Source organism: Zea mays, chromosome 7 (genome assembly GCF_902167145.1).
Source record: "Zea mays cultivar B73 chromosome 7, Zm-B73-REFERENCE-NAM-5.0, whole genome shotgun sequence".
In the NCBI taxonomy this organism is placed as follows: Eukaryota; Viridiplantae; Streptophyta; class Magnoliopsida; order Poales; family Poaceae; genus Zea; species Zea mays.
The window spans coordinates 8,819,926-8,846,971 of record NC_050102.1 but is presented as its reverse complement, the minus strand read 5'-3'; the positions used below and the strand labels follow the sequence as shown (position 1 = coordinate 8,846,971).

General features: G+C 52.5%; 1 protein-coding gene and 1 long non-coding RNA gene across 2 annotated transcripts in view; both read right to left on the bottom strand.

Annotated features, from left to right (window-relative positions):
* Positions 1-439: 439 nt before the first annotated feature.
* Positions 440-3,378, bottom strand: LOC100193460 (uncharacterized). The gene is made up of 2 exons (NM_001138576.1): positions 2,287-3,378; positions 440-745 (listed from the first exon to the last, which is right to left on the bottom strand). Exons 1-2 carry the CDS (start codon positions 2,646-2,648, stop codon positions 685-687), a joined length of 423 nt encoding a protein of 140 aa, NP_001132048.1. The 5' UTR covers positions 2,649-3,378; the 3' UTR covers positions 440-684.
* A 625-nt stretch (positions 3,379-4,003) lies between these two features.
* The window catches only part of LOC103631991 (uncharacterized), a 29,318-nt gene continuing 6,275 nt past the window's right edge, over positions 4,004-27,046 (bottom strand). Inside the window, exon 3 of the long non-coding RNA XR_002263812.2 lies at positions 4,004-4,498. This is a non-coding gene — a long non-coding RNA (uncharacterized lncRNA). The remainder of the gene's footprint in view (positions 4,499-27,046) is intronic.

Genomic DNA, 27,046 nt, shown 5'->3' with positions numbered 1-27,046 from the left:
GCTATTTTATGTGCACGCTCTCCACGTAACATTAGGATTCCTATGCAATATGGTTATTTCTCTGATGAACATATTGCAGCGCTAGAAGGTATACACCATAAGATTTAAGTGCTTTCCCATGTTTCAGAAGGAATACTCTATAGTTCACATCAACATTACTAAACTACCAAAAATGCACTATTTGTAACTCACCTATTATGTAATGACCATGTATATTTTGTAATGATCATGGTCATCCATATCACTCTACATATGTATGTGTAATATAGTATCTGTATCACTATATGTTAATGTTAAGTATTTAATTTCCACGCGTGCGCTGGCGCACGCCATTGACTAGTAGTAGTACCAATTGCGTCCACCTGGAAAAGATAGAGCTCAATAGAAAAAAAAAATTAAAAAAAACGGAAGGCGCAGCACACCAGTTACAAGAAGATTTCAGACAGGAGAACATATCACATTTGGCAGATAATAATAATATCTTCTAAAGCTATGCATTTGTAACAACATTTTACAGTTGAAGCTGCTGACAGAACACAACACGAGCCATGGCATCCACATACCAATTACCAACACAGCTGCTCCCTACCCTCTACTGACCAGGACTAATGGCTGACTGAGAGCGTTCTGTTTGTTTGTTTTGATTTTTTTTCTTCACAGAATTTACACTAAAGATCCCTGGCCTCATTGGATTACGCAGGCGCAGGCGCCAGCGTACTCTTCGTCGTCTGAGTCTCCAGATTCGCTGCATCGTAGAAAAGACTGTGTAAGCATTCCAAGCTAGATAGGTCATATATCTTCAATTCTGATAGTAACAGGTCCAGTAGTCAAAGATTGTGTAAGCATCAAAGCTAGATTTTTCTTCAACCCTAGCATGGAAAAAAACTTGAATCGGACAAGCAAGTGAAAAAGATGGGAACTAGGGCTATATAAGTAATGTATATTCTCGTCGCCAGCAGGAACGACAATGATGTTAGCATACTGTGTCAATGCACCATTACTAGGTTTAAATGTGCGATGGGACTGTGATTAAACCTGATAAAATTTCAGCTTATCCAATCATTGTATGTTCCTAAATAGCAACTGGAAGCAACCTGTAGTAAAAAGACCCACCCGAAAACGAAAGCTCAATTGCCCTGATTGTGATTTCATATCTTTAAAGCTATGCGCTGACTTGGAACTTGAAGCGTTAAGTGGTCTATATGGGATTAATTTATTTGTTTCTGAAAAAGGATTATTACAAGGTCATAATCAATCAGCTGTCTTGGGTTGTGGAAGTTCTATTGACGAAAACCTCAATGAAATACCCCTCACCCCCTTCCCAGGTTAACATTTAAACAATAGATAGAAAACAAAAAAAAAGGAACATGGCTTAAAATACGAACATGAACTGCTAATCCGATTTGATGTGCAAGTTCTGAAAGAAATCTTTCAGTTTACATTGCATGACCAGCACGACACATGTTCAAGGTAACTGCCAGACTATCTTAAGTGAAAAGGCCTCACTTTTCTCAGGTGGATTGACCTAAAACCAGATAGCCTTGAAACTAGACCGTTTGATCACAATTTCTTGACGCGTTGAAGAAAACTGTTAGGGAAACACTGAATGAAAAGTGGTGTCCAGGTAGGATACTTGGGCAGCCATCCAACCAGAAAAGGTATGGACGGTTTGGTCTAGAGCTTCACCCAGGCACAAGAAATTGGCTCGGTAACAACCAACACATTCTGATTCATGATCAGAGATGTTGACCATATGGAAGCAAGTTCAATTCATCCACAGCCATGCTTGGACACTCCAACCGAGGTCAAATATAGTAGACTGTAGACCTGCTACACGAGGACTTGGCCCAACCTTATCCAATTAACCCACCACCTAGGAACAACAAAAGGATGACCACCATTACCAGTGGACATGAGGCTCATGACAAACCGTTGACTTCTCCATTGGGTAGTGTTTCCAAATGTCAGCACAACTGCAAGTGACCATCCGTGACTTAAAATCAAATGCACGTCGCAGAGACCCAAAACGAGAACATTCCTCTAGAGATCAGGGGCAAGCCACATGTCCACCAGCCAAAATGACGAGAACATTCCTCTAGAAATCAGAGGCAAGCCACATGTCCACTAGCCGAACTGACGCCTAACTAACTAGAATGGTGAACACCACACATCACATGGCATGCATTCCCCAAACTCGAGACTAGAATATTACCAAATTCACCCACAATCTCAACCAGATGATAGTATTAGTAGTAAGGGGAAACATGGCAAGAGCACAGCACATACCTTGGCTCGAATTCCTTGACCTGCGTGAGCGTGAGATCCTTCCCCAGCAAATCCTTCCACTTCACATTGCCTTTCACCGCATTCTTACTGCTGTCCTCGCAATTAGCCCTCTTCAAGCAACTCTTGGGAGCCACCGCCACCTCCCGATAGCACTTGTCACCATCACCGACGCCATCGCCGCCGGTTGCCGCCACAGATTCCTCGATCTTCTGGACCACGGGCGGCTTGTCCTCGGCGACAGCGGCAGGGCTCGGGGACCCGGACTCCGGGTCACCGACTGCAACGTCTTTGGATTTGGGGAGGCAGGGGAGGTAGCACAGGGGAGGAGCGCAGTAGCTCTCACAGTGGGAAGAGCTCCTCATCAAAATGGCGAATTGGGGAACTGAGCTCCGAGGAAACCCAGCACATCAACCAAAGCCTCCCGAAGAAACGGATCAGACGAGGACACCGCCCGCCGCCACCAAGAGCGGGCACGGAATCACCCGGCGAGCAGCAGCCTCGACCGCAGAGCAGTCGCTCGCCGCTGCAATCTGAACCTGTTGAATCAAAGAGCTCCAACTGCCCGCGCGCGCCAGCCAAGAAACCAAATCTCCGCGCACGCAGCAAGGTCGAGGCAGCCACAGCAGATCGAATCTTGCACCAAAAGGTCTCCTTTTTCCAGGGACCAGGAGGAGTTGGAAGGGGGGCTGCGAGAGGAGAGAGGAGAAAGGCAAGTGGATGTGGGTCTCCCCTCCTCTCCCCTCCTCTCAACAACGAAGCACAAAGCAAGCGGGGAGACGGAGAGAGAGGAAAGGGGAGGAGAGGAATCCGGCGGATAAAGATCGAAGCTTTTGCTGCACTGCGTTGCCCCTGCGCTGCTTTGCGTTGCCCCGCGCCCCCGCCTCGCCGGTTCGCGGCCCGCCCCACAAGAAACCGAGCAAGCAAGAAAAAAAATCACCCAAGAAACCGAATTGTTGATGGAGGGGAGGGAGTGGCGAGAGGGGTCAAGTGGGGGCGACGGATAAAGACTCGAGCTGTCTGGTCTCAGAGAAGTGGAAATGGAAGCGCATAATTGTGGCGGCCTACGAGTGCTGGAGAGGTAGCATCACCATTTTTCGCTCCAGTGGAAATGTGGTATGGAAGAAGACAAGTGCCGGTAGAAAACGACGTGGGATTTTGTTGCGTTTTCAGCGGTTTTTTGTGAACTGCCTTTCTTTTTGGGGGCTTTCCAGTTCCAGGATTTTTGTTAACTGCTGTGAAGAGCCCTGAACCCCGCCGCTCAGGCAACTCAAGGCATTAAGGCATCCAGGATCCCCTACAACCAGTCTCTCTGTATCTATATACGGAGTTTGTGTGCCTTTGTGGTAATTTTGATGGTTTGTCTTCTCCTAACTTGAACCTAGGAGTATTATTTTATAAAGTCGCGTGACATGGTACTATAGCTAAGATTGAATGCAAAAGTACATTCTTAACTTATTTAGTTCTGTTTTTAATGTATTATAACTAATAATTAGCTAGAGATATCTAAACAACCTAACTAACTAGGTAGATGCTCGTGCGTTGCAACGGTATACAAAATATTCAACAAATTGTTAATGCATAAAAAATAACACCACATATTTCAGTTACACCAAAAAACGATACATTCCCCGCTTGCAAGGTTAGGGCCGCATTTGCTTCCTACTTTGCACCTCAGCGAACAACAAAAACCAAAGAACCATACAGTCCATAGACGCACTTGCACACTTGAAGAGCACTACATATCTCGTTATCCTCCCATACACCTCCTGAACAACATGAGCCTGATTCCTACGCATCTATTCCTCGATGTTGTTCACATTAATAAGGGTCTAAGAGTGGGGATGGGTTGCAACAACATACAAAATATTAATATATAATGGTTACATAGAAACTAAACATATATAATATCATCAATCTCAATATCCTACAATTCCTTTGTCAAGAATCAATATCTGTTACTATAAACAACGGTGAGGGGGCACCAGAGGCCTGGGAACCGCGAGCAGGCGCGGCAGCGGTGGACTGCATTAAACATTGTGACATCAGGATCACTGTTTTATGTTGCCTACTTGTATGTAGATGAAATTCTAGATACATATATTTTACTATGTACTTAGACATGATGTATATCTAGGTGCATAGCAAAACCTATATGCACATAAAAGTCAGAACGACTTACAACTTGGAATGAAGTAGATGGCTTGTCACCAACCTACAATATAAAGGATGCCCGATACAATTGGTTAATAAAAAAATGACAAGGGATGATGCAGGAAACAAATACACTACTTATGTAGCAACAATCAACCAAAAAACATTTTCAACAGATTTCTCTACTGTATTTGCCTGTTCCCCCTTTGCATTGTTAAATGTAGAAAGTATAACCGTATAATAATAGAAGAAAACTGAAAGGGAATTAGGCTTACACCTAGTCCCTAATTAATTTTGGTGGTTGAATTGCCCAACACAAATAATTGGACTAACTAGTTTGCCCAAGTGTATAGATTATACAGGTGTAAAAGGTTCACACTCAGCCAATAAAAAGATCAAGTTTTGGATTCAACAAAGGAGCAAAGAGGCAACCGAAGGCACCTCTGGTCTGGGGGCACCGGACTGTCCGGTGTACACCGGACAGTGTCCGGTGCACCACCGGACAGTGTCCGGTGCACCAGAGGACTCAAACTCAAACTTGCCACCTTCGGGAATTTTCAGAGGCACTCCGCTATAATTCACCGGACTGTCCGGTGTACACCGGACAGTGTCCGGTGCTCCAAGGAAGAGCGGCCTCTGGAACTCGCCAGCCTCGGGAAAACGCAGCGGCTACTCCGCTATAATTCACCGGACTGTCCGGTGTACACCGGACTGTCCGGTGTACACCGGACTGTCCGGTGAACCAGCAGAGCAACGGCTACTTCGCGCCAACGGTCACCTGCAGGCGCATTCAATGCGCGCCAGAAGCGCACAGAAGTCAGGCACGCCCATACTGGCGCACCGGACATTGAACAGTACATGTCCGGTGTGCACCGGACGTCCAGGCGGGCCCAGAAGACAGAAGCTCCAACGGTCGAATCCCAACGGCGTTGGTGACGTGGCTGGCGCACCGGACATGTCCGGTGTGCACCGGACTGTCCGGTGCACCATACGACAGACAGCCTCCACCAACGGTCAAGTTTGGTGGTTGGGGCTATAAATACCCCAACCACCCCACCATTCATAGCATCCAAGTTTTCCACTTCTCAACCACTTACAAGATCTAGGCATTCAATTCTAGACACACCAAAGAGATCAAATCCTCTCCAATTCCACACAAGGCTTTAGTGATTAGCGAGAGAGATTTGCCGTGTTCTTTTGAGCTCTTGCGCTTGGATTGCTTCTTTTCTTTCTCACTTGTTCTTGTGATCAAAACTCCATTGTAATCAAGGCAAGAGGCACCAATTGTGTGGTGGCCCTTGCGGGGAAGTTTTGTTCCCGGCTTTGATTTGAGAAGAGAAGCTCACTCGGTCGGAGGGACCATTTGAGAGAGGGAAAGGGTTGAAAAAGACCCGACCTTTGTGGCCTCCTCAACGGGGAGTAGGTTTGCGAGAACCGAACCTCGGTAAAACAAATCCGTGTGTCTCACTACTTATTTGCTTGAGATTTGTTTTCCACCCTCTCTCGCGGACTCGTTTTTACTTCTAACGCTAACCCGGCTTGTAGTTGTGTTTATATTTGTAAATTTCAGTTTCGCCCTATTCACCCCCCCTCTAGGCGACTATCAATTGGTATCAGAGCCCGGTGCTTCATTAGAGCCTAACCGCTCGAAGTGATGTCGGGAGATCACGCCAAGAAGGAGATGGAGACCGGCGAAAAGCCCACTACAAGCCACGGGAGCACTTCATCGGAAGAGTCCCGCACCAAGAGGAAGGAGAAGAAAGACTCCTCCAAAGGAAAGGAGAAGAAATCTTCTTCACACAAAGAGAAGGAGAAGTCTTCCTCCCACAAGCCTCGTCGGAGTGGGGACAAGAAAAAGAGGATGAGGAAAGTGGTCTATTACGAGACCGATTCTTCATCGGCATCCACCTCCGGCTCCGACGCGGCATCCGTCACTTCTAAGCGCCAAGAGCGCAAGAAGTATAGTAAGATTCCCCTACGCTACCCTCGCATTTCTAAACATACACCTTTACTTTCCGTCCCATTAGGCAAACCACCAACTTTTGATGGTGAAGATTACGCTAGGTGGAGTGATTTAATGCGATTTCATCTAACCTCACTCCACAAAAGCATATGGGATGTTGTTGAGTTTGGTGCACAGGTACCGTCCGTAGGGGATGAAGACTATGATGAGGATGAGGTGGCCCAAATCGAGCACTTCAACTCTCAAGCAACAACAATACTCCTCGCCTCTCTAAGTAGAGAGGAGTATAACAAAGTGCAAGGGTTGAAGAGCGCCAAGGAGGTTTGGGATGTGCTCAAAACCGCACACGAAGGAGATGAGCTCACAAAGATCACCAAGCGGGAGACGATCGAGGGGGAGCTCGGTCGGTTCCGGCTTCGCAAAGGGGAGGAGCCACAAAACATGTACAACCGGCTCAAGACCTTGGTGAATCAAGTGCGCAACCTCGGGAGCAAAAAGTGGGATGACCACGAGGTGGTTAAGGTTATTCTAAGATCTCTTATTTTCCTTAACCCTACTCAAGTTCAATTAATCCGTGGCAACCCAAGATATACACTAATGACCCCCGAGGAAGTAATCGGGAATTTTGTAAGTTTTGAGTGCATGATCGAAGGCTCGAGGAAGATCAACGAGCTTGATGATCCCTCCACATCCGAAGCTCAACCCGTCGCATTCAAAGCGACGGAGGAAAAGAAGGAGGAGTCTACACCAAGTAGACAACCAATCGACGCCTCCAAGCTCGACAATGAGGAAATGACGCTCGTCATCAAGAGCTTCCGCCAAATCCTCAAGCAAAGGAGAGGGAAAGACTACAAGTCCCGCTCCAAGAAGGTTTGCTACAAATGTGGTAAGCCCGGTCACTTTATAGCTAAATGTCCATTATCAAGTGATAGTGACAGGGGCGACGACAAGAAGGGAAGAAGAAAGGAGAAGAAGAGGTGCTACAAGAAGAAGGGCGGTGATGCCCATGTTTGTCGGGAGTGGGACTCCGACGAAAGCTCTAGCGACTCCTCCGACGACGAGGACGCCGCCAACATCGCCGTCACCAAGGGACTTCTCTTCCCCAACGTCGGCCACAAGTGCCTCATGGCAAAGGACGGCAAAAAGAAGAAGGTTAAATCTAAATCCTCCACTAGATATGAGTCCTCTAGTGATGATAATGCTAGTGATGAGGAAGATAATTTGCGTACCCTTTTTGCCAACCTTAACATGGAACAAAAAGAAAAATTAAATGAATTAATTAGTGCTATCCATGAAAAGGATGACCTCTTGGATTCCCAAGAGGACTTCCTAATTAAGGAAAATAAGAAACATGTTAAGGTTAAAAATGCTTATGCTCTAGAAATTGAGAAATGTAAAAAAATGTCTAGTGAGCTAAGCACTTGCCATGAGACTATAGACAACCTTAGAGATGAAAATGCTAAATTGTTAACTAAGGTTGATTCTCATGTTTGTATTGCTTCAACTTCCAATCCTAGAGATGATAATGTTGATTTGCTTGCTAGGATTGATGAATTGAACATTTCTATTTGTCGGGGACCATAATTAGGGGTACCCTCAAGACTCCTAATTCTCAGCTGGTAACCCCCATCAGCATAAAGCTGCAAAGGCCTGATGGGTGCGATTAAGTCAGGGATCAGTCCATTCGAGCGACTCGATCATGCCTCGCCCGAGCCTAACCTCGGTCAAGGGCAGCCGACCCCGGAGGATTTCCGTCTCGCTCGAGGCCCCCCTCCAACGGCGGACACATCTCCGGCTCGCCCGAGGCCATGCCTTCGATAAGAAGCAACCCTGACTAAATCGCCGCACCGACCGACCGAATCGCAGGAGCATTTAACGCAAAGGTGGCCTGACACCTTTATCCTGACGCACGCCCCCCGGCAGAGCCGAAGTGACCGCCGTCACTTCGCCGCTCCACTGACCGGCCTGACAAAAGGACAGCGCCGCCTGCGCCACTCCGACTGCAGTGCCACTTGACAGAGTGAGACTGACAGGCAGCCAGGCCCTGCCAAAGGCACCATAGGAAGCTCCGCTCCGCCCGACCCAGGGCTCGGACTCGGGCTAAGTCCCGGAAGACGGCGAACTCCGCTCCGCCCGACCCTAGGGCTCGGACTCGGGCTAGGTCCCGGAAGACGGCGAACTCCGCTCCGCCCGACCCAGGGCTCGGACTCGGGCTAAGTCCCGGAAGACGGCGAACTCCGCTCCGCCCGACCCTAGGGCTCGGACTCGGGCTCAGCCCCAGAAGACGACGAACTCCGCTCCGCCCGACCCCAGGGCTCGGACTCGGGCTAAGTCCCGGAAGACGGCGAACTCCGCTCCGCCCGACCCCAGGGCTCGGACTCCGCCCTGGCCTCTGCCGAACGACCTCCGCCTCGCCCGACCCAGGGGCTCGGGCTCGGCCTCGGCCATGGAAGACAGACTCGACCTCGGCTTCGGAGGAGCCTCCACGTCGCCCAACCTAGGGTGCAGGCCAGCCACGTCAACAGGAAGCGCCATCATCACCCTACCCCGAGCTGACTCGGGCCGCAGAGAACAAGACCGGTGTCCCATCTGGCTAGCTCTGCCAGATAGGCAATGATGGCGCCCCGCATGCTCTGTGACGACGGCTGCTCTCAGCTCTCTTACGGAAGCAGGAGGACGTCAGCAAGGACTCAACCGCTCCGACAGCTGTCCCTCCGCCAGGCTCCGTCGCTCCTCCGACGGCCACGACATCACACCAGCTGGGTGCCAAGATCTCTCCGGCTGCCACATCGGCATGTACTTAGGGCGCTAGCTCTCCCCCGCTAGACACGTAGCACTCTGCTACACCCCCATTGTACACCTGGATCCTCTCCTTACGCCTATAAAAGGAAGGACCAGGGCCCTCTTAGAGAGGGTTGGCCGCGCGGGGACGAGGACGAGACAGGCGCTCGCGTGAGGCCGCTCGTAACCCCCTACTGCAAGCGCACCCAACCTGGGCGCTGGACGAACACGAAGGCCGCGGGATTTCCACCTCTCTCACGCCCATCTCCGGCCACCTCACTTCCCCCCTTCGCGCTCGCCCACGCGCTCGACCCATCTGGGCTGGGGCACGCGGCGACACTCACTCGTCGGCTTAGGGACCCCCCGGTCTCGAAACACCGACAGTTGGCGCGCCAGGTAGGGGCCTGCTGCGTGTTGACGAACAGCTTCCCGTCAAGCTCCAGATGGGCAGTCTCCAGCAACCTCTCCGACCCGGGACGGTGCTCCGTTTCGGGAGTCTTGAGTTCATGTCCTTCGACGGCAGCTACGACATGGTACTCCTTCCACCGCCGCGCGACAACGACAATGGCGGCCGACAGCCCGCCCGCCGGCGGCGGAATCGACGACGTCTTCCCCGCGTGGTGGAAGAACAACATTCGAGCTTGCCCCATCCTCTCCCCCGCCAACGGAGGAGGAGGCGGGGCAACCAAGGCCAAGCGGGAGGCCGCGCCTCGTCGGCTGTCGAGCGAGTCGACGTCCCCGGCGCCCCAACGGGGGGCGCGTCGGGCGTCGACCTCGCGTTTGAGACGAAGGCGAACGCCGTCTCCCCGCGACACGCCAATCCCGAGCAAGCGGACGACGCCAGTGCGCTCGCGGAAAGCTTGCAGGACGTCGCCCTCGTACCTGAGACGACGGTGCAATCAGTCCCCGACGCGACTATGTCGCTGCTCGTCGACCAAATGGTACCGACCGATTCCCATCCTACGTCATTTGGACTCAGCCTCAACCCGCCTAGCGACCTTGCTTTGGCGGGCGCTCTCGTAGAGGCGAGTTCAAACCCTCTGGGGTTTCGCATGCGGTCGCCTTGGGACCGGCTGACGGACGTCTCGACCTACGGGTCCGAGGAAGATGACGACCCCAACATCTGTTGGGATTTCTCTGGATTTGGCAACCCCAGTGCCATGCGGGACTTCATGACCGCATGTGACTACTGCCTCTCCGACTGTTCCGACGATAGCCGCAGCCTCGACGACGAGGACTGCGGCCCAAGCCGCGAATGTTTCCACGTCGATCTAGGGGATCCCTCCGAAGGCAATCATCTCGGCATGCCGGAGGACAGTGATCTCCCTAGGCCGGTGCCTCGCGCTGACATCCCACGGGAGCTAGCTGTGGTCCCCGTTCCGGCGGGGGGTCATGACCCACAGCTCGAGCAAGTCCGCAGGGCGCAGGCTAGGCTCGACGAGGGAGCAGGAGCGCTTGAGCCGATCCGCCGGGACATCGGGCAGGTATGGGCGGGCCAACCCCCGGCCGAAGAGATACGTCACCTGCCCCAGGGTTTCCAGCACCGCGTCACCAACGACGTCAGGGTCAGGCCGCCACCCGCATCCAGTGGGGTCGGTCAGAACCTGGCTGCAGCAGCGATGCTTCTCCGCGCGATGCCGGAGCCATCAACCACCGAGGGTCGGCGAATCCAGGGAGAGCTCAAGAATCTCCTGGAAGGCGCTGCGGTCCGACGGGCCGAGAGCTCTACCTCCCGAAGGCAGGGATACCCCTCGGAACCTCATGCCGCGACTTCCCGATTCATGCGGGAAGCCTCGGTCTACACCGGGCGCACGCGCAACACCGCGCCTGCGACCTCGGGCCACCTCGGCAACGAGCACCATCATCGCGACCGTCGGGCCCACCTCGACGAGAGGGTGCGCCGAGGTTACCACCCCAGGCGTGGGGGACGCTACGACAGCGGGGAGGATCGGAGTCCCTCGCCCGAACCACCCGGTCCGCAGGCCTTCAGCCGGGCCATCCGACGGGCACCGTTCCCGACCCGGTTCCGACCCCCGACTACTATCACAAAGTACTCGGGGGAAACGAGACCGGAACTGTGGCTCGCGGACTACCGCCTGGCCTGCCAACTGGGTGGAACGGACGACGACAACCTCATCATCCGCAACCTCCCCCTGTTCCTCTCCGACACCGCTCGCGCCTGGTTGGAGCACCTGCCCCCGGGGCAGATCTCCAACTGGGATGACCTGGTCCAAGCCTTCACCGGCAATTTCCAGGGCACGTACGTGCGCCCCGGGAATTCCTGGGACCTCCGAAGCTGCCGGCAGCAGCCGGGAGAGTCTCTCCGGGACTACATCCGGCGATTCTCGAAGCAGCGCACCAAGCTGCCCAACATCACCGACTCGGATGTCATCGGCGCGTTCCTTGCCGGCACCACCTGCCGCGACCTGGTGAGTAAGTTGGGTCGCAAGACTCCCACCAGGGCGAGTGAGCTGATGGACATCGCCACCAAGTTCGCCTCTGGCCAGGAGGCGGTCGAGGCTATCTTCCGAAAGGACAAGCAGCCCCAGGGCCACCATCGGAAGATGCTCCCGAGGCATCTACTTCGCGCGGCGCCAAGAAGAAAGGCAAGAAGAAGTCGCAAGCGAAACGCGACGCCGCCGACGCGGACCTTGTCGCCGCCGCCGAGTACAAGAACCCTCGGAAGCCCCCCGGAGGTGCCAACCTCTTCGACAAGATGCTCAAGGAGCCGTGCCCCTATCATCAGGGGCCCGTCAAGCACACCCTTGAGGAGTGCGTCATGCTTCGGCGCCACTTCCACAGGGCCGGGCCACCCACGGAGGGTGGCAGGGCCCGCGACGACGACAAGAAGGAAGATCACCAAGCAGGAGAGTTCCCCGAGGTCCGCGACTGCTTCATGATCTACGGTGGACATGCGGCGAATGCCTCGACTCGGCATCGCAAGCGAGAGCGCCGGGAGGTCTGCTCGGTGAAGGTGGCGGCGCCAGTCTACCTAGACTGGTCCGACAAGCCCATCACCTTCGACCAAGCTGACCACCCCGACCACGTGCTGAGCCCGGGGAAATACCCGCTCGTCGTCGACCCCGTCGTCGGCGACGTCAGGCTCACCAAGGTCCTTATGGACGGGGGCAGCTGCCTCATCCTTCCCCCTGGGGGAAATCATCCAGTGCCGAGAGGCCTCGGGCAGGATTGCAAAGTGGGCGGTGGAAATCATGGGCGAGACAATCTCGTTCGCCCCTCGGAAGGCCATCAAGTCCTAGGTATTGGCGGACTTCATAGCCGAATGGGTCGACACCCAGCTACCGACGGCTCCGATCCAACCGGAGCTCTAGACCATGTTTTTCGACGGGTCGCTGATGAAGACGGGAGCCGGCGCGGGCCTACTCTTCATCTCGCCCCTCGGGAAACACCTACGCTATGTGCTACGCCTCCATTTCCCGGCGTCCAACAATGTGGCTGAGTACGAGGCTCTGGTCAACGGGTTGCGGATCGCCATCGAGCTAGGGGTCAGGCGCCTCGACGCCCACGGCGACTCGCAGCTCGTCATCGACCAAGTCATGAAGAACTCCCACTGCCGCGACCCGAAGATGGAGGCCTACTGCGATGAGGTTCGGCGCCTGGAAGATAAGTTCTACGGGCTCGAGCTTAACCACATCGCTCGGCGCTACAACGAGACTGCGGACGAGCTGGCAAAAATAGCCTCGGGGCGAACAACGGTTCCCCCGGACGTCTTCTCCCGGGATCTGCATCAACCCTCCGTCAAGATCGACGACTCGCCCGAGCCTGAGGCGCCCTCGGTCCAGCCCGAGGTACCCTCGGCACAGCCCGAGGCACCCTCAGCTCGGCCCGAGGCGCCCTCGGTTCAGCCCGAGGTACCCTCGGCCTCCGAGGGCGAGGCACTGCACGTCGAGGAGGAGCGGAGTGGGGCCACGCCTGACCGGAATTGGCAGACCCCGTACCTACTGAAAGGGAAATGTGCCTTTGGGCCATTTCTAAGTATTTTGGTGATTAAGTGCCAACACAAGTGCTTAAATGTGAATCTATGCCCATGGATGAACAAAGTGCAAATCACAAGTAAAGGTATGTGTCTAAGCCTTAGTACATTGGTTTCGTGTACTAATATATTTGTCTAAGTGTTAGAAACAGAGAGAAGAAGAAAAGAAGAATGTTGGCTGTGTACAGCCAACAGGCTGTTTCGGTCTGGGGCACCGGACTGTCCGGTGGTGCACCGGACAGTGTCCGGTGCGCCAGGCTACCTCGACCTGAAGACGCCGCTCTCGGGAATTTGCCGACGGCGTACGGCTAAAAATCACCGGACTGTCCGGTGTGCACCGGACTGTCCGGTGAGCCAACGGTCGGCCGCGGAATCTGCGCGCGACACGTGGTCTGGCCAACGGTCGGAAGGAGGCACCGGACTGTCCGGTGTGCACCGGACTGTCCGGTGCGCCAGATCTGCAACGGTCGGCTGTGCCTGTTAAGGAAAGAAATCGGGCACCGGACAGTGTCCGGTGTGCACCGGACTGTCCGGTGCGCCCGACGACAGAAGGCAAGGATGGCCTTCCAGATTTGTTCTCAACGGCTCCTAGCTGCCTTGGGGCTATAAAAGGGACCCCTAGGCGCATGGAGGAGTAAACCAAGCATTCCTTGAGCACTCTTGATCACTCACACATCAATCTTGCACACTTGTTCGACATTCTAGTGATTTGAGCTCCGGTCTAGTGTGCTAGTCTCTTGAGCTCAAGTCTGGGTCTTGTGTGTGCGTATTCGCTGTGATCTTTGTGTCGTGTGTGAGTTGCTAATCCCTCCCTTGCTCTGTGATTCTCTGTGAACATCTTTTGTAAGGGCGAGAGGCTCCAAGTTGTGGAGATTCCTCGCAAACGGGATTGAGAAAAGAAAAGCAAGAACACCGTGGTATTCAAGTTGATCATTGGATCACTTGAGAGGAGTTGAGTGCAACTCTCGTCCGTTGGGACGCCACAACGTGGAGTAGGCAAGTTTTGTACTTGGCCGAACCACGGGATAACCACCGTGTCATCTCTGTGATTGATTTCTTGTGGTTATTGTGTTTTGACTCCTCTCTAGCCACTTGGCCATAATTGTGCTAACACTTAACAAGTTTTTGTGGCTTAAGTTTTGAAGTTTTACAGGATCACCTATTCACCCCCCCTCTAGGTACTCTCAATTGGTATCGGAGCCGTTCTCTTCAAGTAAGGGACTAACCGCCCGAAGAGATGGATCCTAAAGGGAAGGGAATCGTGATCAACGACAAGGAGAAGGAGTCCTTCGTCAACGAGCCAAAGGATGACAAGTCCAACGACTCGGGCTCGGGCCATAAACGAAAAGATGGGAAGAAGAAGACAAGGCGCATCAAGGAGATCGTCTACTACGACAGCGACGAATCTTCCTCTTCCCAAAAGGACGACGACAACGACTACAGGAAGACGGTTAATTCAAATTTTTCCTTTGATTATTCTCGTATTCCACATAGTTCGAATTCGCATTTGCTTTCCATTCCTCTTGGCAAACCTCCACACTTCGATGGGGAGGACTACGGATTTTGGAGTCACAAAATGCGTAGTCACTTATTTTCTCTCCATCCAAGCATATGGGAGATTGTAGAGAATGGAATGAAATTTGATAGCTCGGATAGCCCTATGCTTATAAATGAACAAATCCATAGAAATGCACAAGCTACTACTGTTCTCTTAGCATCTTTGTGCAGGGAAGAATACAATAAGGTGAGCGGCTTGGACAATGCCAAGCAGATATGGGACACCCTCAAAATATCTCACGAGGGCAACGACGTCACCATGCTCACCAAGATGGAGTTGGTGGAAGGCGAACTTGGGAGATTCGCTATGATAAGGGGAGAGGAGCCAACCCAAACATACAACCGGCTCAAGACCCTTGTCAACAAGATAAGGAGCTATGGAAGCACGCGATGGACGGACCACGACGTTGTCCGCCTAATGCTAAGGTCCTTTACCGTTCTTGATCCTCATTTGGTGAATAATATTCGTGAGAACCCCAGGTACACCAAAATGTCGCCCGAAGAAATTCTTGGAAAATTTGTAAGCGGGCGGATGATGATCAAGGAGGCGAGATACGTGGACGACGCGTTGAATGGCCCAATCCATGAGCCTCAACCCATTGCTCTCAAGGCAACAAGGAGCAAGGAGGCGCTGCCCAGCAAGGTGGCGAAAATTGAGGCGGCTGGTCTTAATGATGAAGAGATGGCTCTCATCATCAAAAGATTCAAGACGGCGTTAAGGGGTCGCAAGGAGCATCCCAACAAGACCAAGACGAAGGGGAAGCGCTCATGCTTCAAGTGTGGTAAGATTGGTCACTTTATCGCTAATTGTCCCGATAATGATAGTGACCAGGAAAAGAAGAGTGGAAAATGGGAAAAGAAGAAGAATTACAAGAAGGCAAAGGGCGAGGCTCATATTGGAAAGGAATGGGATTCGGATTACTCCTCGTCCGACTCCGACAACGAAGGACTCGCCTCCACCGCCTTCAACAAGTCATCCCTCTTCCCCAACGAGCATCACACATGCCTCATGGCTAAGGAGAAGAAAGTAAGTACTCGGAACTCTACTTATGCTTCTTCTAGTGAGGATGAGTCTAGTGATGATGAAATAGACTATTCATGCTTATTTAAAGGCTTAGATAGATCTAAGATTGACAAAATTAATGAATTGATTGATGCTTTAAATGATAAGAATAGACTACTAGAAAAGCAAGAGGATCTCTTGTACGAAGAACATGATAAGTTTGTAGAGGCTCAAAAATCCCTTGCATTAGAAATTAAGAGGAATGAAATGCTTGCTTGTGAATTGTCTACATGCCATGATTCAATTTCTAAATTAAAGAGCATTAATGATGACTTAAATGCTAAACTAGTAGAAGCACATAAATCCAACTCTTGTGTTGAACATGTTGAAATTTGCACTAGGTGTAAGGATGTTGATATTAATGCTTGTAGTGAACACTTAGTTTCCATTTCAAAATTGAATGATGAATTAGCTAGTCTTAATGCCCAACTTAAGACTAGCAAGAGTGAATTTGAAAAACTAAAATTTGCAAGGGATGCCTACACTATTGGTAGACACCCCTCAATTAAGGATGGGCTTGGCTTCAAGAGGGAAGCCAAGAACTTAACAAGCCATAAGACTCCTATTTCCACCAAGGAGAAAGGGAAGGTTCCTATGGCTAATAGTGTTAAGAAGAATCATGCTTTCATGTACTATGATAGGAGATACTCTAGAAATGCTTTTAGAAGTAATGATGTTTTTGATTCACATGCTTATGACTCTTATGCTATGACTGCTTCTAGTTCTCATGTTATGCATGGTAGAAATGTGTTTAGAAGAAATGTTGTTCACCAAATGCCTAGGAGAAATGTAGTTCATAATGCTCCTAGGAAAGTAGTGAATGAACCTTCCGAAATTTATTGTGCTTTAAATGCTTCCTTTGCTATTTGTAGAAAGGATAAGAAAATTGTTGCTAGGAAGTTAGGGGCAAAATGCAAGGGAGACAAAACTTGCATTTGGGTCCCTAAGGATATTTGCACTAACCTTGTAGGACCCAACATGAGTTGGGTACCTAAGTCCCAAGCCTAAATTTGCCTTGCAGGTTTATGCATCCGGGGGTTCAAGCTGGATTATTGACAGCGGATGCACGAACCATATGACGGGGGAGAAGAAGATGTTCACCTCCTACGTCAAGAATAAGGATTCCCAAGATTCAATCATATTCGGTGATGGAAATCAAGGCAAGGTAAAAGGGTTAGGTAAAATTGCAATTTCAAATGAGCACTCAATTTCTAATGTGTTTTTAGTTGAGTCTCTGGGATATAACTTACTATCTGTTAGTCAATTATGCAACATGGGATATAATTGTCTTTTTACAAATGTAGATGTGTCTGTCTTTAGAAGAAGTGATGGTTCACTAGCTTTTAAGGGTGTATTAGACGGCAAACTTTATTTAGTTGATTTTGCAAAAGAAGAGGCCGGTCTAGATGCATGCTTAATAGCTAAGACTAGCATGGGCTGGCTGTGGCATCGCCGCTTAGCATATGTGGGGATGAAGAACCTTCACAAACTTCTAAAGGGAGAACACGTGATAGGTCTAACTAACGTTCAATTCGAAAAAGATAGACCTTGTGCAGCTTGTCAAGCAGGTAAACAAGTGGGAGGAGCGCATCACAGCAAGAATGTGATGACCACCTCAAGACCCCTGGAGCTGCTGCATATGGACCTCTTCAGACCCGTCGCCTATCTGAGCATAGGAGGGAGTAAGTATGGTCTAGTTATTGTAGATGATTTTTCCCGCTTCACTTGGGTGTTCTTTTTGCAGGATAAGTCTGAAACCCAAGGGACCCTCAAGCGCTTCCTCAGGAGGGCTCAAAATGAGTTTGAGCTCAAGGTGAAGAAGATAAGGAGCGACAACGGGTCCGAGTTCAAGAACCTTCAAGTGGAGGAATTCCTTGAGGAGGAAGGGATCAAGCACGAGTTCTCCGCTCCCTACACACCACAACAAAATGGTGTGGTAGAGAGGAAGAACAGGACGCTCATCGATATGGCGAGGACGATGCTAGGAGAGTTCAAGACCCCCGAGTGCTTTTGGACGGAAGCCGTGAACACGGCTTGCCATGCCATCAACAGGGTCTACCTTCACCGCCTCCTCAAGAAGACTTCGTATGAGCTGCTAACCGGTAACAAACCCAATGTATCTTACTTTCGTGTATTTGGGAGCAAGTGCTACATTCTAGTGAAGAAAGGTAGAAATTCTAAGTTTGCTCCCAATGCAGTAGAAGGGTTTTTATTAGGTTATGACTCAAATACAAAGGCGTATAGAGTTTTCAACAAATCATCGGGTTTGGTTGAAGTCTCTAGCGACGTTGTATTTGATGAGACTAATGGCTCTCCAAGAGAGCAAGTTGTTGATCTTGATGATGTAGATGAAGAAGATGTTCCAACGGCCGCTATGCGCACCATGGCGATTGGTGATGTGCGACCACAGGAACACTTGGAGCAAGATCAACCCTCTTCCTCAACTAAGGTGCATCCCCCAACTCAAGACGATGAACAGGTTCATCAACAGGAGGCGTGTGATCAAGGGGGAGCACAAGTTGATCATGTGATGGAGGAATAAGCGCAACCGGCACCGCCAACCCAAGTTCGAGCGATGATTCAAAGGGATCATCCCGTCGGCCAAATTCTGGGTGACATTAGCAAGGGAGTAACTACTCGATCTCGATTAGCTAATTTTTGTGAGCATTACTCCTTTGTCTCTTCTAGTGAGCCTTTCAGGGTAGAGGAGGCCTTGCTAGATCCGGACTGGGTGTTGGCCATGCAAGAGGAACTCAACAACTTCAAGAGGAATGAAGTTTGGACACTGGTGCCTCGTCCAAAGCAAAATATTGTGGGAACCAAGTGGGTGTTCCGCAACAAACAGGACGAGCACGGGGTGGTGACGAGAAACAAGGCTCGACTTGTGGCAAAAGGTTATGCCCAAGTCGCAGGTTTGGATTTCGAGGAGACTTTTGCTCCTGTGGCTAGGCTAGAATCAATTCGTATCTTGCTAGCATATGCCGCTCACCATTCTTTTAGGTTGTACCAAATGGATGTGAAGAGCGCTTTCCTCAACGGGCCAATCAAGGAGGAGGTGTACGTGGAGCAACCCCCTGGCTTCGAGGATGAACGGTACCCCGACCATGTGTGTAAGCTCTCTAAGGCGCTCTATGGACTGAAGCAAGCCCCAAGAGCATGGTATGAATGCCTTAGAGACTTTCTAATTGTTAATGCTTTCAAGGTTGGGAAAGCCGATCCAACTCTTTTTACAAAGACATGTGATGGTGATTTGTTTGTGTGCCAAATTTATGTCGATGACATAATATTTGGTTCTACTAACCAAAAGTCTTGTGAAGAGTTTAGCAGGGTGATGACACAGAAATTCGAGATGTCGATGATGGGCGAGTTGAACTACTTCCTTGGGTTCCAAGTGAAGCAACTCAAGGAAGGCACCTTCATCTCCCAAACGAAGTACACGCAAGATCTGCTAAAGCGGTTTGGGATGAAGGACGCCAAGCCCGCAAAGACTCCGATGGGAACCGACGGGCACACCGACCTCACCAAAGGAGGTAAGTCCGTTGATCAAAAAGCATACCGGTCAATGATAGGGTCATTACTTTATTTATGTGCTAGTAGACCGGATATTATGCTTAGCGTATGCATGTGTGCTAGATTTCAATCCGATCCTAAGGAGTGTCACTTAGTGGCGGTGAAGCGAATTCTGAGATATTTAGTTGCTACGCCTTGCTTCGGGCTCTGGTATCCAAAGGGGTCTACCTTTGACTTGGTTGGATACTCAGACTCCGACTATGCTGGATGTAAGGTCGATAGGAAGAGCACATCAGGGACGTGCCAATTCTTAGGAAGGTCCCTGGTGTCATGGAATTCTAAGAAACAAACTTCCGTTGCCCTATCCACCGCTGAGGCCGAGTACGTTGCCGCAGGACAGTGTTGCGCGCAACTACTTTGGATGAGGCAAACCCTCCGGGACTTTGGCTACAATCTGAGCAAAGTCCCACTCCTATGTGATAATGAGAGTGCTATCCGCATGGCGGAAAAATCCTGTTGAGCACAGCCGCACAAAGCACATAGACATCCGGCATCACTTTTTGAGAGACCACCAGCAAAAGGGGGATATCGAAGTGTTTCATGTAAGCACCGAGAACCAGCTAGCCGATATCTTTACCAAGCCTCTAGATGAGAAGACCTTTTGCAGGCTGCGTAGTGAGCTAAATGTCTTAGATTCGCGGAACTTGGATTGAATTATAGCATACATGTGTTTAAGCCCTTGATCATGTTTATTCTGCATTTTGTTGTTTATTGTGGTGCTCAAGTTGTACAAACACTCCCTGGACCTCACAAAGTCCGTTGCAAAGTGATGCACATGTTTAGGGGGAGATGTGTTACAACTTGACCCTTTGAGACTAACTATGTTGTTGAGTTTGCTTGATTTAGTCTCGAAGGAGAATTGAAAGGGAAAAAGGTGGACTTGGACCATGAAAGACTTCCACTGCACTCCGATGAGAGGGTAACTTATTCCAAGTCCATCTCGTGAACTCTTATTGCTATTTGATCTTAATTGAAGATTTTGGTGAGGCAATGGGGTTAAAGGGCCAAGATTGATCCCGTTTTGGTGCTTGATGCCAAAGGGGGAGAAAATAAAGGCCAAAGCAATAAATGGATCAGCTACCACTTGAGAAATTTTGAAAATAGTGAAATAGTGTCAAAACTCTCTTATTATCTTTTTTGTCAAAAGTTGGCTTTTTGTGGGGAGAAGTAGTGATTATGGGAAAAAGGGGGAGTTTTTTTGAAAATCTTTGATCAATCTCTTTTGGAATGACTCTCTTTATGCTTCAACATGTGTGTTTGACTTAGAGATAGAGATTTGAGTTTGATTTGCAAAAACAAACCAAGTAGTGGCAAAGGATGATCCATATATGCCAAAATGAATCAAAATAGATTTGAGTTCCATTTGAAGTGATTTTTCACTTGTTCTAGTTGCTTTATGTTGTGTTGGCATAAATCACCAAAAAGGGGGAGATTGAAAGGGAAATGTGCCTTTGGGCCATTTCTAAGTATTTTGGTGATTAAGTGCCAACACAAGTGCTTAAATGTGAATCTATGCCCATGGATGAACAAAGTGCAAATCACAAGTAAAGGTATGTGTCTAAGCCTTAGTACATTGGTTTCGTGTACTAATATATTTGTCTAAGTGTTAGAAACAGAGAGAAGAAAAGAACAATGTTGGCTGTGTACAGCCAACAGGCTGTTTCGGTCTGGGGCACCGGACTGTCCGGTGGTGCACCGGACAGTGTCCGGTGCGCCAGGCTACCTCGACCTGAAGACGCCGCTCTCGGGAATTTGCCGACGGCGTACGGCTAAAAATCACCGGACTGTCCGGTGTGCACCGGACTGTCCGGTGAGCCAACGGTCGGCCGCGGAATCTGCGCGCGACACGTGGTCTGGCCAACGGTCGGAAGGAGGCACCGGACTGTCCGGTGTGCACCGGACTGTCCGGTGCGCCAGATCTGCAACGGTCGGCTGCGCCTGTTAAGGAAAGAAATCGGGCACCGGACAGTGTCCGGTGTGCACCGGACTGTCCGGTGCGCCCGACGACAGAAGGCAAGGATGGCCTTCCAGATTTGTTCTCAACGGCTCCTAGCTGCCTTGGGGCTATAAAAGGGACCCCTAGGCGCATGGAGGAGTAAACCAAGCATTCCTTGAGCACTCTTGATCACTCACACATCAATCTTGCACACTTGTTCGACATTCTAGTGATTTGAGCTCCGGTCTAGTGTGCTAGTCTCTTGAGCTCAAGTCTGGGTCTTGTGTGTGCGTATTCGCTGTGATCTTTGTGTCGTGTGTGAGTTGCTAATCCCTCCCTTGCTTTGTGATTCTCTGTGAACATCTTTTGTAAGGGCGAGAGGCTCCAAGTTGTGGAGATTCCTCGCAAACGGGATTGAGAAAAGAAAAGCAAGAACACCGTGGTATTCAAGTTGATCATTGGATCACTTGAGAGGAGTTGAGTGCAACTCTCGTCCGTTGGGACGCCACAACGTGGAGTAGGCAAGTTTTGTACTTGGCCGAACCACGGGATAACCACCGTGTCATCTCTGTGATTGATTTCTTGTGGTTATTGTGTTTTGACTCCTCTCTAGCCACTTGGCCATAATTGTGCTAACACTTAACAAGTTTTTGTGGCTTAAGTTTTGAAGTTTTACAGGATCACCTATTCACCCCCCCCTCTAGGTACTCTCACCTACAATATCTCCACCAAGGAGAGCTACCCCTCGACCGAGCCGAGGCTCGGCGGGTAGCGCGACGCGCCAAGTCGTTCGTCTTGCTGGGCGATGAGAAGGAGCTCTACCACCGCAGCCCCTCGGGCATCCTCCAGCGACGCATCTCCATCGCCGAAGGTCAGGAACTCCTGCAAGAGATACACTCGGGGGCTTGCGGCCATCACGCAGCGCCTCAAGCCCTTGTCGGGAATGCTTTCCGGCAAGGCTTCTACTGGCCAACGGCGGTGGCTGACGCCACTAGAATTGTCCGCACCTGCGAAGGGTGCCAATTCTATGCGAAGCAGACCCACCTGCCCGCTCAGGCTCTTCAGACGATACCCATCACCTGGCCCTTTGCTGTGTGGGGTCTGGACCTCGTCGGCCCCTTGTAGAAGGCGCCCGGGGGCTACACGCACCTGCTGGTCGCCATCGACAAATTCTCCAAGTGGGTCGAGGTCCGACCTCTGAACAGCATCAGGTCCGAGCAGGCGGTGACGTTCTTCACCAACATCATCCAACGCTTCAGGGTCCCAAACTCCATCATCACCGACAACGGTACCCAGTTCACCGGCAAAAAATTCTTGGACTTCTGCGAGGATCACCACATCCGGGTGGACTGGGCCGCCGTGGCTCATCCCATGTCGAATGGGCAAGTAGAGCGTGCCAACGACATGATTCTACAAGGGCTCAAGCCTCGGATTTACAACGACCTCAACAAGTTCGGCAAGCGATGGATGAAGGAACTCCCCTCGGTGGTCTGCAGCCTGAGGACAACGCCGAGCCGAGCCACGGGTTTCACGCCGTTCTTCCTGGTCTACGGGGCCGAGGCCGTCTTGCCCACTGACCTGGAATACGGCTCCCCGAGGACGAGGGCCTACAGCGATCAAAGCAACCAAGTTACCCGAGGACGAGGGCCTACAGACGATACCCATCACCTTCCGCGAGAAGCAACTCTCGCTCGCACAAACATCCCTGTTACCGACAAAAAAGTCCAGATACTCGAAACAAGAGGAAAGGAGGCGCAGCTTTACAACGCAGCGAGGGTGTGTGTTCTGGCCTCGGCGGCCGCAGAAGGCACACGCTACAAGACAATCTGATCCTGCAGGCTCGGGCCTTTACGCTGGAAGGGGGCAACAGCACCCTCGGCATCGACGACAACTTTGGCGAGGTTCGACCTAGCCACGGACGGCGACGCGGTCCAAAGACCTCCACTCCGAAGGACGACGTCATCGCCACGCCCGGGCCATCGCCGCCAGGGTCTTCTCCGGGAATCCGGCCCGAGCAGGCGGCTCGGCCGATCACCTCTGGGGCCTCGGCCAACCATCTTCCAAGGGCGCCAGCCCGACCCGAGGCCTCGGCTGGTCAACTCCGGCGTCGGACCCGCTAACGGACAACCCGACTAGGCTCCGGCCAACCAGGTTTTCATTTTCGAGCCAACTCCGCCTCTGTTCATGCTGATATCGCTACCCCTGGCCTCGGCTCGTCGAAGAGCGGCCAAGGGGTCCCTTTAACTAAGCTAGAGGAGCCTCAGACAACAAGGCCGACCGAGCCGAGGGACTCCTACGCCTCCGGGATACGGATACCTCACTCGTCACCTTGACACGGGGCGACTCATGCTTGGTGAAGCGGTTCAGATAATCAACAGGCGAGTCTTAGTGCTCGAAAATGAGGAAAAACACGGCTCCGTGCCAAAATTACATACATGCTCGAAAATGCGGAACCAATACCGCGACTCGAGGCGACCCAGCGCACGACCCAGCAGCGCCAGCCTGACGCGGCGGTCAATGCGGCCAAAAGTGGGCCGGCAGTAATGACGGTGGCAGGCGGGCGGGAGCAGCGGTCACGTCGTCAGCCAAGCTCACGTCCCATCCGGGGGCAGCAAGAGAACCCCCTCTCACGGCGTGAAGACAACGCGCCCGTGATCCGTTCCTCGAACGGCTCGCGCACGCGCAACGGCCGCCTCGCCAACCGCTCGCCCCGTCGCATTAACTCCGCGGCAAGACAGGCGACGCTTCCGGCAGGAGCAGTGGGCGACGCTTCGCCTTCGCCGTAATAACCGCGCCAAAAAAAGGTACGCCGCGTCGTTCGATTTCATATCCTTTTCCTTTTCTCCTTTTTCTCTATCTCTTGCAACAGGGACCGGGAAAGGGGGATACCCCGAAAAGGATCCTTCCCCGTGAAGGAACCAGGCTCCGAGCCTCCTTACTGATCAGAGGTTCGAAGGCTGGCCTCCCGAAGGGTTTCAACAGCCGCCTCAGATCGCGTGGGCCCTACACCCCCTGCTGGTCAGAGGTTCGAAGGCCGGCCCCCCGAAGGGTTCCACGGCCGCCTCAGGCTACTCGGGCTCCGCGCCCATTACTGATCAGGGGTTCGAAGGCTGGCCCCCGAAGGGTTCACAGCCGCCTCAGACGCCGAGCGAGGGATGACCAGGGGTACGTTCGATACATAACCAAGGCTCGGGCTGTGCTCCCGAGGTACCCTAGGACATTTCCGAGACCAGCGGGAGCGATCTTGTAACGGAATCCCATCAGAGGGAGGCATCGAGCCCTCGGACCCCGTCGCCAGGGGACCGGGTCCGGCAGATCACCCGCAGGTACTTTTGGGCGTGCCTCTGGGCCCCTAGCCGACCCCTAACGAACGGGGCACGGACGTCCACTCGGATTACCCGCTTGCAGCTCACCGGAGACACCATGTTCGGCGCCCATCGAGGGCAACATGGCGCTTTCCCCCCTCCTCCTTGCGGAAAGGCGACGCAGGGGCGTATGTAAAAAAGCCGAGTCTGTCCCTGATCGCCCTCTCGCCATGTGCGGAGGCTCGGGGGCTGCTCTCGCAAACCCGGCTCCGGCCGAACCGTTGACAGCGTCAACATACCAGCCCGAGAACATGGGCCCCGACCGTACACCCGGGCTACGGCCAGTTCGCATGAGGGAACAACCAGACCGGCCGAAGCGTTACGCGAGGCATTAAGACCTCGGAGGAGTGAAACCACTCCTCCGAGGCCTCGGGGGCTACACCCGGCGGGTGCGCTCGCGCGCACCCACCGGAACAAAATGCAACCGAGAAAGGCTGGTCCCCTTGCAAAAAAGTGCGACGAAAGCCTCCAAGCGAGTGCTAACACTCCCTTCGAGGCTCGGGGGCTACTGTCGGGGACCATAATTAGGGGTACCCTCAAGACTCCTAATTCTCAGCTGGTAACCCCCATCAGCATAAAGCTGCAAAGGCCTGATGGGTGCGATTAAGTCAGGGATCAGTCCATTCGAGCGACTTGATCATGCCTCGCCCGAGCCTAGCCTCGGACAAGGGCAGCCGACCCCGGAGGATTTCCGTCTCGCCCGAGGCCCCCCTCCAACGGCGGACACATCTCCGGCTCGCCCGAGGCCCTGCCTTCGCTAAGAAGCAACCCTGACTAAATCGCCGCACCGACCGACCGAATCGCAGGAGCATTTAACGCAAAGGTGGCCTGACACCTTTATCCTGACGCACGCCCCCCGGCAGAGCCGAAGTGACCGTCGTCACTTCGCCGCTCCACTGACCGTCCTGACAAAAGGACAGCGCCGCCTGCGCCACTCCGACTGCAGTGCCACTTGACAGAGTGAGACTGACAGGCAGCCAGGCCCTGCCAAAGGCACCATAGGAATCTCCGCTCCGCCCGACCCTGGGCTCGGACTCGGGCTAAGTCCCGGAAGACGGCGAACTCCGCTCCGCCCGACCCCAGGGCTCAGACTCGGGCTAGGTCCCGGAAGACGGCGAACTCCGCTCCGCCCGACCCAGGGCTCGGACTCGGGCTAAGTCCCGGAAGACGGCGAAATCCGCTCCGCCCGACCCCAGGGCTCGGACTCGGGCTCAGCCCCAGAAGACGACGAACTCCGCTCCGCCCGACCCCAGGGCTCGGACTCGGGCTAAGTCCCGGAAGACGGCGAACTCCGCTCCGCCCGACCCCAGGGCTCGGACTCCGCCCTGGCCTCTACCGAACGACCTCCGCCTCGCCCGACCCAGGGGCTCGGGCTCGGCGTCGGCCATGGAAGACAGACTCGACCTCGGCTTCGGAGGAGCCTCCACGTCGCCCAACCTAGGGTGCAGGCCAGCCACGTCAACAGGAAGCGCCATCATCACCCTACCCCGAGCTGACTCGGGCCGCAGAGAACAAGACCGGTGTCCCATCTGGCTAGCTCCGCCAGATAGGCAATGATGGCGCCCCGCATGCTCTGTGACGACGGCGGCTCTCAGCTCTCTTACGGAAGCAGGAGGACGTCAGCAAGGACTCAACCGCTCCGACAGCTGTCCCTCCGCCAGGCTCCGTCGCTCCTCCGACGGCCACGACATCACACCAGCTGGGTGCCAAGATCTCTCCGGCTACCACATCGGCATGTACTTAGGGTGCTAGCTCTCCCCCGCTAGACACGTAGCACTCTGCTACACCCCCATTGTACACCTGGATCCTCTCCTTACGCCTATAAAAGGAAGGACCAGGGCCCTCTTAGAGAGGGTTGGTCGCGCGGGGACGAGGACGAGACAGGCGCTCGCGTGAGGCCGCTCGCTCCCTCTCCTGCGTGGACGCTTGTAACCCCCTACTGCAAGCGCACCCGACCTGGGCGCGGGACGAACACGAAGGCCGCGGGATTTCCACCTCTCTCACGCCCATCTCCGGCCACCTCACTTCCCCCCTTCGCGCTCGCCCACGCGCTCGACCCATCTGGGCTGGGGCACGCGGCGACACTCACTCGTCGGCTTAGGGACCCCCCGGTCTCAAAACGCCGACACTATTGCTAGCCTTAAAATTGAAAATGAGAAATTGCTTGCTAAGGCTAAAGACTTTGATATTTGCAATGCTACTATTTCCGACCTTAGAACTAAGAATGATAGGTTGCATGCTAAGGTTGTAGAATTAAAATCTTGCAAGCCCTCTACATATATTGTTGAGCATGTATCTATTTGTACTAGATGTAGAGATGTTGATATTAATGCTATTCATGATCACATGTCTTTAATTAAACAACAAAATGATCATATAG